The following is a 12,094-nucleotide window of genomic DNA, read 5'->3' as shown; positions in this document are numbered from 1 at the left end:
CACGGGACTACGGCAGGTGTGTCTGATCCTCGGGGTGGAACAAGCTCTTGAATTTATCTGCAGAGACATCCCAAGAAGGAGTATGTTTCAGAAAAGGAAGGGCTGATGAAAGGAGCCAGGTTTGGCCGGCTACAAGCTGCCAGTAGTTTGGACTCAGAGCTGAGGATTCTTTTGAAGAGGTTTTTTTTCTGTTATTTTAAGACCAGGACAAACATCATCCATTCATTAACCATATCATGTCCTCTCCATGTGGCTTGCCTCTTTCTCTTAAGAGCTGAAAAAACAAAGCCCTGTGAAGACTTGTTGCTGTAATGGTAAAGGCTCAAAGGGTGCACAGAGGTAAAGAAAGAAAGGGAAAGCAGCCACAGAGTTTCATGGAAACCTTCTCATAACTTCTGCAATATTATTTCCTAGCCTCTCTTCAGGGACACATATCTGGATATACACCAGCACACGGTCACTTGGTGTGTGGTCTGGTCAGCCAAAACTCCATCGCCTGCTTTCTTTTCAGCCCACATCCTCTCTGTAATTAAAAGGAGCTGCCTTTCCCCTCACTGGCTTTCAAAAACCCTTGAGGAAGCTGAAGGGGGGTCAAAAGAAAGAGGAAGATGTTTTGATTGTTTTCTTAAAGGTGCTTTCTCCCACTGACACCTCTATTTTAGGTACTTTTTCCAAAGATATCTGTACTGTTTCCTTTGAAAAATCTTTTACTTCTCAGAAAGGAAAAAATATATGTCCAGTTCAGAGACAAAAAAAAAAAGGGCTCTGTCAGGATACAATTCTAGGTGAGAATAACAAGACATTGTTCCATCTGTGTGTGTGTAATGTAACAGGGAAAGGGGAAAAACACAGAGGGAAGACAGAAGACAGCTGCCCAAGTTGTCAGCTTTCACAGCACAAAGCTACTCATTCTATATTCTATTCAGTGTTGCAGCTCTGATTTCCAAGAACATTTATGCACATGTTTTGCGGCCATCATCAGTGGGAAAAGAGCGTATCATTCCGATGAATTATAAGCAAAACTGGTCTACCTAACCAGTGACCATGTCCAAGCAAATTTTCCATACCTGAGACTCTTGCCTCAAGTCATGGAAGACTCTTTCCATACCCTTGCCTCAAGTCATGGAATAGAGATGGGATGAGCCAGGAAGGAGCAAGGACTTGCAGGTAGAAGTAGTCAATGAAAGAATTCTTTCTTTCCTTCCATTCAATTTCGTGATGGCTCAAAGCTCAACACATTGCCTCTAAGCTTGTGTGTCATGTTTAATGTGCTTTCCTGGAAACATGGTATGTGTCACAGCTTTGGTTTACTCAGAACTGCGAGAGTTGGTCAGACTTTCCACTGAGTTACCATCTGCCCGTGGGTTGTGGCGGTATTGTTCAATACTATGATATTAAGGCATGCCGTATTGCTGTGCTCTTAACTTGCATCTCATTACTGCAGGGCACCGTGCATGCATTAAGGGCATAAATTGGCTCGATCTTCTGGCCAAGACAATACTGTTATTAAGCATTCACTGCAACGTAAAGGTCTCCCTGCAGTAGGAAGTGGTCCAAACCCCCTCTGATAATCTGACACTCCCTTCCTCCCCCCTCTCTGCTTTCTGCCACAGAGAAAGCAGAAAGGACTAAAGAACTAAGACCAATAATAAAACTGCTGTGGGACTCCATAGCCAGCCGTACCTGTTCCACGGGAGGCCAAGCTTTTATCCACTCAGTCGCAACACGTGCCACAGCTGGAAGAGGGGAGGCAGTGGACCAGCACAGCTGGAAGGTAACAAACCGCAGCGGCGGAAACACACGTGGCCTTTGGCTGAGGCACAGGGACCGAGCTAAGGGAAGAAAACTGTGCAGACTCGTGGACTGACTCCACAGCACAAGGCACGAGTGCAGTAATGCAGGTGTGGGAACTGGCTTTCCCGGCAAAGCGATTTACCCTGCTATTTCAGGGTAATTATGCAGCTAGCTGGGTATCTTTCCACATCAGCACACTGTTGCACAGCCATAACCTGCATCTGCTTGCACACTGCCTGGCTAAGCAGGTGCTGTCAGTACCTCACTTCACGATCAGACAACACCCTAACTCACAAAATTACTTGAAAAGAGACACTAAGCTCACATGAAGATAACCCCCCATTTTACACGTATTCCCTTGCTGTCATAGCTTGCTCAAGGCAGCTCTCTCTGACTGAGTTTATTTTCCATTCTAATTAGAAGCATTTCCTGCCTCTCTCATTAACTCACAGCCACTTCTGATGGCAAGATTACTGGGGAGCTAGCGAAGTCAGATCCAAACTCTCCCCACCCAGCCAATGCGCAGGAAAAGTTGGACTTTTTCCCCTTCCGCTGCGTTGCTCCGTAACGTGAGGAGCCGTGGTCAGTCCGAGCCATCTGAGAGGCAACGGCTCGGACTGCTGGGTTGTATTCCCCAACACAAAAGGAAACATTTAAAAAAATAAGGCGGCTGCAAACCCTCCCTCTTGCCAAGCTAAGAAACGACTGCACTTGGCAGAGAGGAGTGCAGGTTCAAGTCCAGTGACAACTGCAAGGGGGGGGAAGAAATACGGCCAAGAAGGGTTTCATCTGAGCAGTTGGAGAGGGTGAAGTCTCGCTGGAGGCAGTCGGCATTGCCACACTGCTCTGACCCGCCAGCAGCTCCGGCAGCACCCGGCTGCGGGGGGAGAGGTGTGCGGGGAGGGACTGAGCGTCAAAAAACCACGCTGGTGTTGCTCACGCCCTGTTCGATGTCAGCGCCCAGCCAGGTGGAAACACTCTGTCCGTGCTGTCGTTTGCACAAAGTTTCTCTAAACACAGTGTTGGTCAAAGGATTTATAAACTCACTGGAGTTTCCTAAACAAAATGAGGGTTGTTTAAATTTAAACAGAAGCCACCACAAAAAAAAAAAGAGGTCTGTGTTACAAGTGCCTGGAGGAACCTTTGCTGAGCTACTTCCCTGCAAGGCACCAGCTGGATGGCGCTCATGGAAGGTTCATGCCTTGAACCCACAACACGCTCCTTTCATCTCAGGGACTCATTGGGTCAATGCTACTCTTTGCCTCTTCCCTTTAATTCACCTTCAGAGAGTTCTACCCAGTGCGTCCGCTCCACCGCATCGCAAGGGGCTACATTTAACAGTTGGACTTGATGATCTTACCCGTCTTTTCCAACCTTAGTGATTCTGTGATTCACAAAGACCATCAGCAAAACTGCAGCTTTCCTTTCTGCGATTGCCTTGGTCCCAAAGAGCACTTTAAAGGTGATGCACGTGATACTGCCTGGGAACACAGCCACCATGAGGCTGGTCAGCAAGCTCCCTTGTTGGGATCCCTTACCAACACAGAAAACAAGTCTCTCCCAAAGGCAGCTACATTAAGTTCCTTTGAAATTGGAGCGAGATGATTCATCCCTGCTGGGACTGAACATGCCCTCCCCAGAAACAAGTGGGCTCGTTATCTTCCCTCCTCTGGCAACGACGGCTCTGGAAACACATGCCACAAGCACAGAGCCAGCCCTGGCAAGACAGGGGCACGTGCAACCCACGGGGTTGAACAAACTTGGGGGGGAAATAGCGTGGGGCTTTCAGCACAGCCTCTGCAGCGATGGGGAGAGTTCAGCGACCCCTTAACTTCAAGTGGTACCACAGAAAGGTCATCTCTGCAGTGCCTCTCCCCTTGCACATAGGTTAATGAGAGCAGGGTGTGCTGGAGAGTTTGAGACAGCCCCTTCCTCCAGCCCTTGTCCGCTGCTGTCCGCTTACCTGACAGAGAGAGTGAAATCTCCCGGGTTGCTCTTACTGGGTCGAGCCAGAAAGCTGCCATGGACACCCCTGGTCAGGAGCAGCTTCTCTGCCTCAATTCCGCTGATGTTGGGATGAAACCACCTGCAAAGTGCAAATGTGACATGTGAAACGGTAATTAGCTCTGAGCCTGCGAGGCAGGCACAGAGCCCCAGCCCTGTCTAGCAGCTCGCCCGCCTTCCACCCCACCACGTCGCAGTAACAGCTTTCACTCAGAAAAGCCCTCCGTTCAGATGTTACCGTGGAGAAAGGCTTCTCAGACATCCATCAGGAGAGGTCTCTTTCCCAAAGGACTTTGTCCTCCTCTCCCTCAGCTCAGGCAAAAGCAAGAGCCCTGCAAGCTTTCTGCAGGACAGACGGGAGATTCCCTCTCTGGAGGAAACCACTGGCTGAGAAAAGAGTTTTGACTTTTCTCACTCCAGGTCCGATCCTGGCCGGCTGCTGCCCACCCAGCACCTACCAGGCTCGTACCCTCTGAGCTGTTGTGTTGCTGGCAAATGAACTGGGCCCAAGAAAAGACCTACAACCCTGAGGGCACATAAGGCATTTTTTTAAGGGCTTCCTGGCATGCTTCATGACAGAAAAAAAAAGAAAAACCAAACAGAAAAACTCCAATATCAAGGGTATAAACCTCTTGTTCTCCCCAGCAAGAACACAAGCCTCTCCCATTTAAAGTCTGTTACGAAGAAGGGATGCTCAGAGCTGGCGAGAAGAAAGGCTTTCCTTTGAGACTCCAAGGAAAGGCACGCTCTGGTCTGCAACACACTGTGGCAGCGATGAGCCCTTACACTACAAGAGGATTTCTTAAGCGTTGGTGCAAACACAAACGGCACGTGCATGTTCCAGGATCTCCCTCTTTGCCCAGTCCACAGAAAGAAGCCTGCTCCAGCCCGAGCTAAGGCAGCTTTGACTCTTCAACTTCAGGCGAAGCAGCTGCTTTTTAACACTAATCAGTCATAGCTCAAGCTGTGGTGCCGCAGCCACCAAGAGCACAGAGGAAAATGACCCCAACCACACAACTGCTGTCTCAAAAGCAAAGTTCTCCGCGCAGGACCAGTGCATAGCCAGGGAAGCGGCGGCAAAGGAAACGCTGCTTTGCACGCTGCTGGAAAGCACCAGCGCAGCTGGTGTACATACCTAATAGGACATACTAGAAAAGGAAAAGAGAGACAGCTCACCCTAAGGGGGAAAATGTTTTATCGTATTGTGTGCTACTTCAATGCAATCTTTGTATTTTACGTGTCAAACCATCTACTGACCTCATTCCTGATGCTATCAGTCTCGATCACATTTTCTTGATGGAATCGCAAGAACTGGTGTTTCCCCAGGCTTTAATGTGTACTAAATAGTCATACTAGACCAACAATTTCCCATGTGGCACCAGTTTTATGGCTCGATTTTTCAGATGCCACTGAAAATGCACTTTCTAAATGCCAGGGTCTTTTGAGTAATCACACAAGTCACACAAAGAGCACCCAAACTGCGAGTCACTCAGTTCTGAAAGTATTGCTCAGGTTTAGATCACGCTCCAGCAGACATTTCTGCATGGGACTGCTGTAATATTTTTCATGAGCAAAGAGGAGAAGGTGAGCCACAACTAATGCTGTACGATAACAAAGCTAGCTTAGTGAGTGTTTCTGGGCAGCACCAACCGCAAGAGAACAGGCTGCACACCCAAAACTCCCCTCGGAGCAAAGGACGATGCTGTAAGAGTTCCTGCATAGGCGGAGAGGTCTGCGGCACCACTCTGAACCAAACGACTCAAAACTGCAACACTTCACTTTTCCAAGCAAAGCGAAATGCGGGTTCTCAAGAGGAGCGTATCTGGAAACATTTAGTAAGCTAGTTTCTTGTATACAGCTGTCTGTGGGTCAGACTAGCTAACACACTGTCCCCCCAAAGGGTTTGCAAGTTTATCTCGATCGTTGCAGAGAAATGCGTAAGCTAGCATCTCGCTGAGTGCCTGTGTTAGGAAATACACCCCAAGACTAAACCTACCAACATAAGCACATGCACACTCATTCGAGTGTGTTTGTCTCCGAGATACACACAGAAAAGGTCAAGAAATGTCACCGTCTCCTCCACAATTTGGGATTTCCTTCCTCCCACCACAAGCCAAACAGTTTTGATTAAAGATCCTTGAATTCTGGAGGAGGAGAGGTCTATTAGGGAAGGGCCATGGAAACAGATGGTAAACAGGAATCCCAGCATTTCCAAGCCTTGTATTGCTGACATCACAAGAGTGACACCCTTTCATAAACCCACCGTCTGCAGGGCCGGCATTTAACTGTGCCGCAAAACTGCTACTAGCATAGGAATGAATGCTTCTAATGGAGCTTAATGGAGCTCCGGGACAACGCGAAGCTGCCAGAGGCCACACATAATGTTTCCACTGAATGCCTAATGGCAATAAAACTGGCCCAATATTGCTAGCCAGAACATAGCAGGAAAAACCTAAGGAAGCATCTCTAGTAAAACAGTGGGATGAGAGCTCTCGTAGGCACGTACCCATAGCCGCACGCACACACCACTTCCGAGAATATCCCAGTCAGTGTGACAGCAGTGTCCTCCCAGGGGTGTACACTCCTCAAAGGCTGCCATGAGAACAGGAACCACACACCCCCACGCATCCCCTCGTCCCCTCTCACTCAAGGCTCTCATGTAAATACTTGTTATCCTGGGATGCAGTACCTCAGCCGGAGCCAGACCTGTGTGATGCTGAGAACGGATAACTTTGCGTAGGTTGCCAGTGTCAGGAAGAGAGCGGAGGTGCCGGGGCTGTAAATCTCCCAGCATCCGAGGCACTGGGCTTCCTCCCACCAGGAAGAAGGCAACAGGAACAGAGGGACCTTATGTCCAGCATCCCCTCCAAGTGGAAGGACGGGTGCTTGGGAAGGGAGGACCATAACCCTCTTCCTTTTCCACCCCAGCAGCTGTGGACCACAGTTACAAAATTAATTCGCATCAGTCCCTTTTCAGCATCTTTTTCTCAGTGAACTACTGAGAGGGAATAGCAGGGGCCACTTACAAACTCTCTGCAAACACTCAAGAGTGGGACAGCACTGCGTAACAAGAGACAGGGAAGGCGTATATTGGGGGCAAATTTGGGGCTCTGTCAACTTTGATGTTGTCTCTGTGTCACTAAACAGAAACGTAAATGCTAAACACCCTTTCCCTTAATGACTCCCGCTGCTTGGACAGGAACCAATTCCCACACGCATACACAGACTGCTTGTTACTTAGCTTGCAAGAAGCATAAACAATGAGCCGAGGAGAAAACCTTTGCAGCCCTCACAAACAGAAGAGGGAGGAAAGGCAATTTCCAAATTCAGCAGCAAAAAAAAAAAAGAATGAAGAAAAAAGGGAAGAAGCCCTCTGCAAGCATAGGCACCTCTCCCATGGATTTCCAGAACAAAGAAAACCTCCCTGCACAGCTCATCTTCGGAGGGCTGTGTATGGAGGGGAATGTACTGCTTGGCACTGACTTGCACAGGCTGCCTTCTTGAGCCAGGGAAGACGCTACAAGCCTGTGGCATGAACGGGGTATTTTCAAATTCAAGGTCATCTCCATTTGGGAATGCCAGTCCTGAAGTTGAGAACTTGCTCCCCGGAGGCTTTTCTGCCTGGACTACCTGGGAATAATTTGCAAAAACCATGAGGTTTGTTGAACCCCCTCATGCAGCTCAGCGAGCTACAAATGACCCAAAACCCGGCTCTCCCACTCACGGGATATTCTGGCACACCTATTTCCAGGTCCCAGCTCACTCCCTGTTCCTGTAAACAGCAGAATAAAAAACAACAAGCAGCAAAACCAGCCAAAACTGAACTCACAGCTCTTTGGCTCGTGAAGGTTGCCCCATCCTACTCAGCGTACACCAAGAGCCTGCCTGCTCTAAAGCTCTCGGCCGCTTCATCCCGTGGGTGAAGGCACAACTGCCATGGACACTACATTGCCCGAGGTGCTTTTATCGATACAGCTTGTTTTTCTCCTGACCTGGAGTAAGCTGTACTTGCAGAAAGCATCTTTAGAGCTGTTTTTCATTATGGTTTTTACTGGAGTACATTTGTTAGTAAGCAAAACCAACCCACAACAGAGCCGACAAGAAGAAAGCACCAGCCCACGCATGTCTCACTAAATGGCAATACCAAAACCTACAAACAGCCTTAGATGGTCCCACAGACTGCAAGCTCTAGCCATGCATTGGGGGAGCAAGCACCACGCACTTGCAGGTCAACCCTGGGCTTCAAGTCAGACCTTTTGGACTCATAGATTGTTTATAGGAAGGTCTGCAATATTTTGAGAAGGAAAACAAATACAGAGGATCCAAACTAGATCCCCAGCACAGGGAGAAAAAAAAAAAAAAGCATTATTAATATCAAACCGTCGTTTCGATGTCAGCAAGTGACGAGCATTTTTGTGCAGTCGCTCATTCAGGCAACCGCTCAATTGTTAGCGCTTTTTGCGGAACTGAGTCACCCCTAAAGAATTGCTTTAAATAAGAGCGGGGATCTAACAACTTTTCATGTCTACCGCTACAAGTAAATATACAATATACTTCAGGCAATACTGCTTTCCCGCAGAGAAATGCATTTCCCTTCCATCGTTCAACCCACCTAAAATCAAACTTATATTAAAAAGCCATCTGCAAGTGCCTTTCAGGAACCAAAGACAACAACCAAAGCTACACGAAGAAATTTCTTAAAATGAACAGAGAGAAAAAGGAGAGACTTGCAGGCAGCGTTCAGTCCCCGACACAGACTAACAGGGAGATATTGCCTGGGCTGCGGGAGGGAAAGGGGGTACGGGTCGGTCAGAAGGGGAACCGACCCTGCATGGGGGGAGAGGGCTCTGTGTAGGGTTCGGGCCGGGCTGACCAGCGCACCGGGGCACGGCACGTTCAGAAGCAGAAAGGTCCAATAGCCACGAGAACACCAGAAAGCCCGTTGTGAGAAACCCGGCATGACGGAGGGTGCCGCAGGGGTGGTAGTCGCTCATTCAGTGCCCTCAACACCACCTTCCTTGCGGGGAGCCCCTCAGAACACCAGCTCCGGCTCTTGACTCCTCACGCTGCATCAGCTCTTCGCCAGCTCTCGCTCCCCTCAGCTGGCCCTTGTCGAACGGCATCCCCCCCATGAAAGCCTTGCGCATGCATGGCCCCGTTTGGCTCAGCAGCCAGCACGAGCAAATCTGGGCACGGGTCAGACAAAGTCGGATCGGTTTCTCCGGCTGGGATTGACCTGCTTAACACAAAAGGGCAAACCTCAGGTAGATGCCAGCCGACCCCCACCCATGCACCACCGTCAACGCTGACTGAAGCGATGGCTACAGACCCTTCACGACCTTTTGGGCACCAAGATAAGCAATGGTGGTGGCACAGCTCCCCAGGCCCAGGCAAATCAGATACAGGGACCTCCGGCTTCAAAACCGGCCCTTGAGTGGGAGCAACATTCCAGCAGAAGCTCTGGAAAAGGAAACCTTTCTCAGTGTTAAAGATTATCAAATAATTTCTCTTTATAATTACTAAAGAGTTGTCTCTTCCATACAGTGTTACTCATTTCCTCCCTAACATGAGCAGGAATGCTTTTCTCTGCTAGAATGCATCCTTGTGCCCCTGTCTTGGGATAAACCAGAACAAATAGTTGAGCAACCCCGTTACACGCTCAGAAACCTATAAAACAAGGCATTTTTTAAAGCCTAGCTGGGAATCCCGGTATTCTAAACAGCTCCAGCAAACATCCCACAGATAAAAAGCACCACATCTGAAATGATACTTCTGAAATGATTCAGAGGCCACCGAATGTGGCATTGGGGAAGCAGGGTGCCGGCATCCCAACGCACCAGCAGATGAACGCTTGAAAACGACTGTCTGAGGTATCACAGAGGGATACAGCTCCCAGCTAACACAGAGCTGCTGGGGCCTAAGGGCCTTTAACCTATAGGTAAACAACAAAGTTCCTAAGTGAAGTCCCAAAGGAGATGGAAGCAAGTTATCCCAGATCATCACCTTTTCTTTTTCCCTTCTCTCACCCAGCTCAAAGAAGGTACAACGTGCATCTTGCGCAAGGAGGAGGCCGCCAAGGGAACACGCTGGCTGCTGAGACTCACAGACCCGCACCCCTCCGAGCAGACACGGGATCTCAGCCCCAGAACACTGCACACATGAAAGCCAGAGCCACCACTGAAGACTTGAAAGCAATTGCCACAGGGCTTGGGAAGAGCGTGTGCCCAGGGTTTCACTGCCCTTGTTTTGGGGCATCCCCAGAGCAGCCAGCAGCGGGTGCACATCTATCGCAGCCCCCCTCGGGCTTGGGTTTGAAGGCCAATTGAGCCCGACGTCAGCAAGAGACTTTGGAGCATTTGTAATGGTAAAACTTCTTTTTGTTAGGCTTGGAGAGGATCAAAGCAAATGTGGCTCAAGAGACAACGCCTACGCGCTCCGTGTGTGGTTAGCACTCTTCGGCTCAACACAAACTCCAACCCAGCAAGCTGCGGTGGTTCAAGACACTGGAAAAGGGGGAGGAGGGGACCAACCGCCACCAGCCTTCCCTTCTGCTATGCTACAGCCTCTCGATGCTAGCCAGGAGCAAGGGTCAGTGTTCACAGCAGATGCTGTCGATACAGGGCAGACGGACGCCCCGCTTCCACAGCGGAGACAGCCCGTCTCCCACCGCAGCCAAGGAAGGGCAGGACGCGGACCCTGCCCTTGGAGGCAGCCAAGCAAACAAACAACTGAAGCGTCTTCCAGCAGAGAAAGGAGGAGGCTGACTCGTGAGAGCAGGCAACGCAGTGCTTTGCAAGACTAAGTTTCTTATTCAGCAAATAGGGAGAAATCTTCAGAGCTGCTTAAAGGATCCAGACGCCTATCCATTTAAAAGGAATATAAAGACCCATCAGTTTGCATTTGCACACAACAGAGACACTCCTTTCAGTGCTGGACGACAAAGGGTACATACCTCTTGAGCTCTCACACCATAGCTGAAGCAGAAGTGAAGCTGGGACAGCCACAGAAGCAATTCACTCTCTCTAAGGTTATTAATCCTTAGAATGGGACTAGTAGGTGCAAACTTCTGGGCTGAGTGAATGCTGCTGTCCTGTTCCTGTGAGCAACCTCTGGTATGGAGGAGGAACACCCATGAATCAGGATCCTGGCTTGGAGAATAGAGAAGCAGCTCTTTTTTTGAGGGAGATTTCCTTCGACTGGGACTCAGACCCTGCTGCCTCTGGGAACAGCAAGGCTCCACACACATGGTTTGCTCTTTACAGCGTGCCTGGGGTTGGGCAATATCACGCCCGCGCACTCAGCAAGGCTGCTTTGGCCTCTCAGCTGCCTGGCAACTTGGCCAAGGTACCAGGTTACAGTAGGAGACCCAGAGCTAACGAATATTTAGATGCCTTTGTCAGAGGAATGCTGCCTGCTGAAGAGACCAGTATCTGGCACAGTCACTGGTTTCCAAGAGGAATGAAAAAGGCATTCCTCACTCCCCTGTTTAGGGTGTTTTGCAGATACGATTCAGGGTAGGGAGCAGCTACAGCATCACAGCTCTCCAAAGAGCCGTAGAAACTTGCTTGTGTGAGCAGGTTGTTCCTCACAGACCAGCCGGGGTCAAGCTGAACAGGGAAGCCTGGACTGGGAGAAATGGCCAGCGGACCACATGCTGCCAGCAGCTCTTCCGCTTATAAACACCCCAGGCTGTGAAAGGAAGAGCAGACCTGCTAGAAACCGCTCAGGACCCCATGCAAAACAGAAAGCATCCCGAGTGTCAGTAGTGCTAACTTCAAGCATTGAAAAAAGTGGTTAGATGTGGAGTTGATGTATAAAACAGACAGTAAAAGCAAGGCTGCATTCTCCTCATTCAAAGACACTCAGGGTCACCTTGTCCAAGCTTTTCTCTGGGTCTGGGTTGAAAGTTTCCTCTGCCCAAAAGACAGATGTTCTGATGCTTGCTTGATAGGAGTAGAGACTCCAAGAAAGGTACTCCATTTTGCAGCAACAGTGCACCACACGGTGATGCTGACACAAGCCCGTCTGCGGGACAGCACTCAGCAAGATGCTAAAACATTGGCCATCGGCAAAAATCCACAGCAAGGTGCCTGCATAGCATGGCATGGCATTTCCCACACCTTCTGGGGAAAAGGGAAAAAAAAAAAGAATAAAAAGGACACACTTTCCTAAAAAGATGGAAATAAGCAATTCCATGTTAATTGAGGAGAGGTCATACTTGTCCTGCGACATAAGGCTTAATTTAGCAAACTGTGCATTTACTGTACAGGAAGGCTGCTGTTGGTTTCAAGGTGTT

The 12,094-nt window shown here is 49.4% G+C and overlaps 1 protein-coding gene across 1 annotated transcript in view; it reads right to left on the bottom strand.

Moving 5' to 3' along the window:
* Positions 1-12,094, bottom strand: part of LOC104261814 (tyrosine-protein phosphatase non-receptor type 11) — a 59,597-nt gene that overhangs the window by 20,090 nt on the left and 27,413 nt on the right. Inside the window, exon 2 of the mRNA XM_059829925.1 lies at positions 3,758-3,880. Within this exon, the coding sequence (XP_059685908.1) occupies positions 3,758-3,880 (123 nt within the window). The remainder of the gene's footprint in view (positions 1-3,757; positions 3,881-12,094) is intronic.

The sequence above is a fragment of the Gavia stellata genome, chromosome 27, assembly GCF_030936135.1.
Source record: "Gavia stellata isolate bGavSte3 chromosome 27, bGavSte3.hap2, whole genome shotgun sequence".
Classification (NCBI taxonomy): Eukaryota; Metazoa; Chordata; class Aves; order Gaviiformes; family Gaviidae; genus Gavia; species Gavia stellata.
This window is presented reverse-complemented; position numbering and strand designations above follow the sequence as displayed.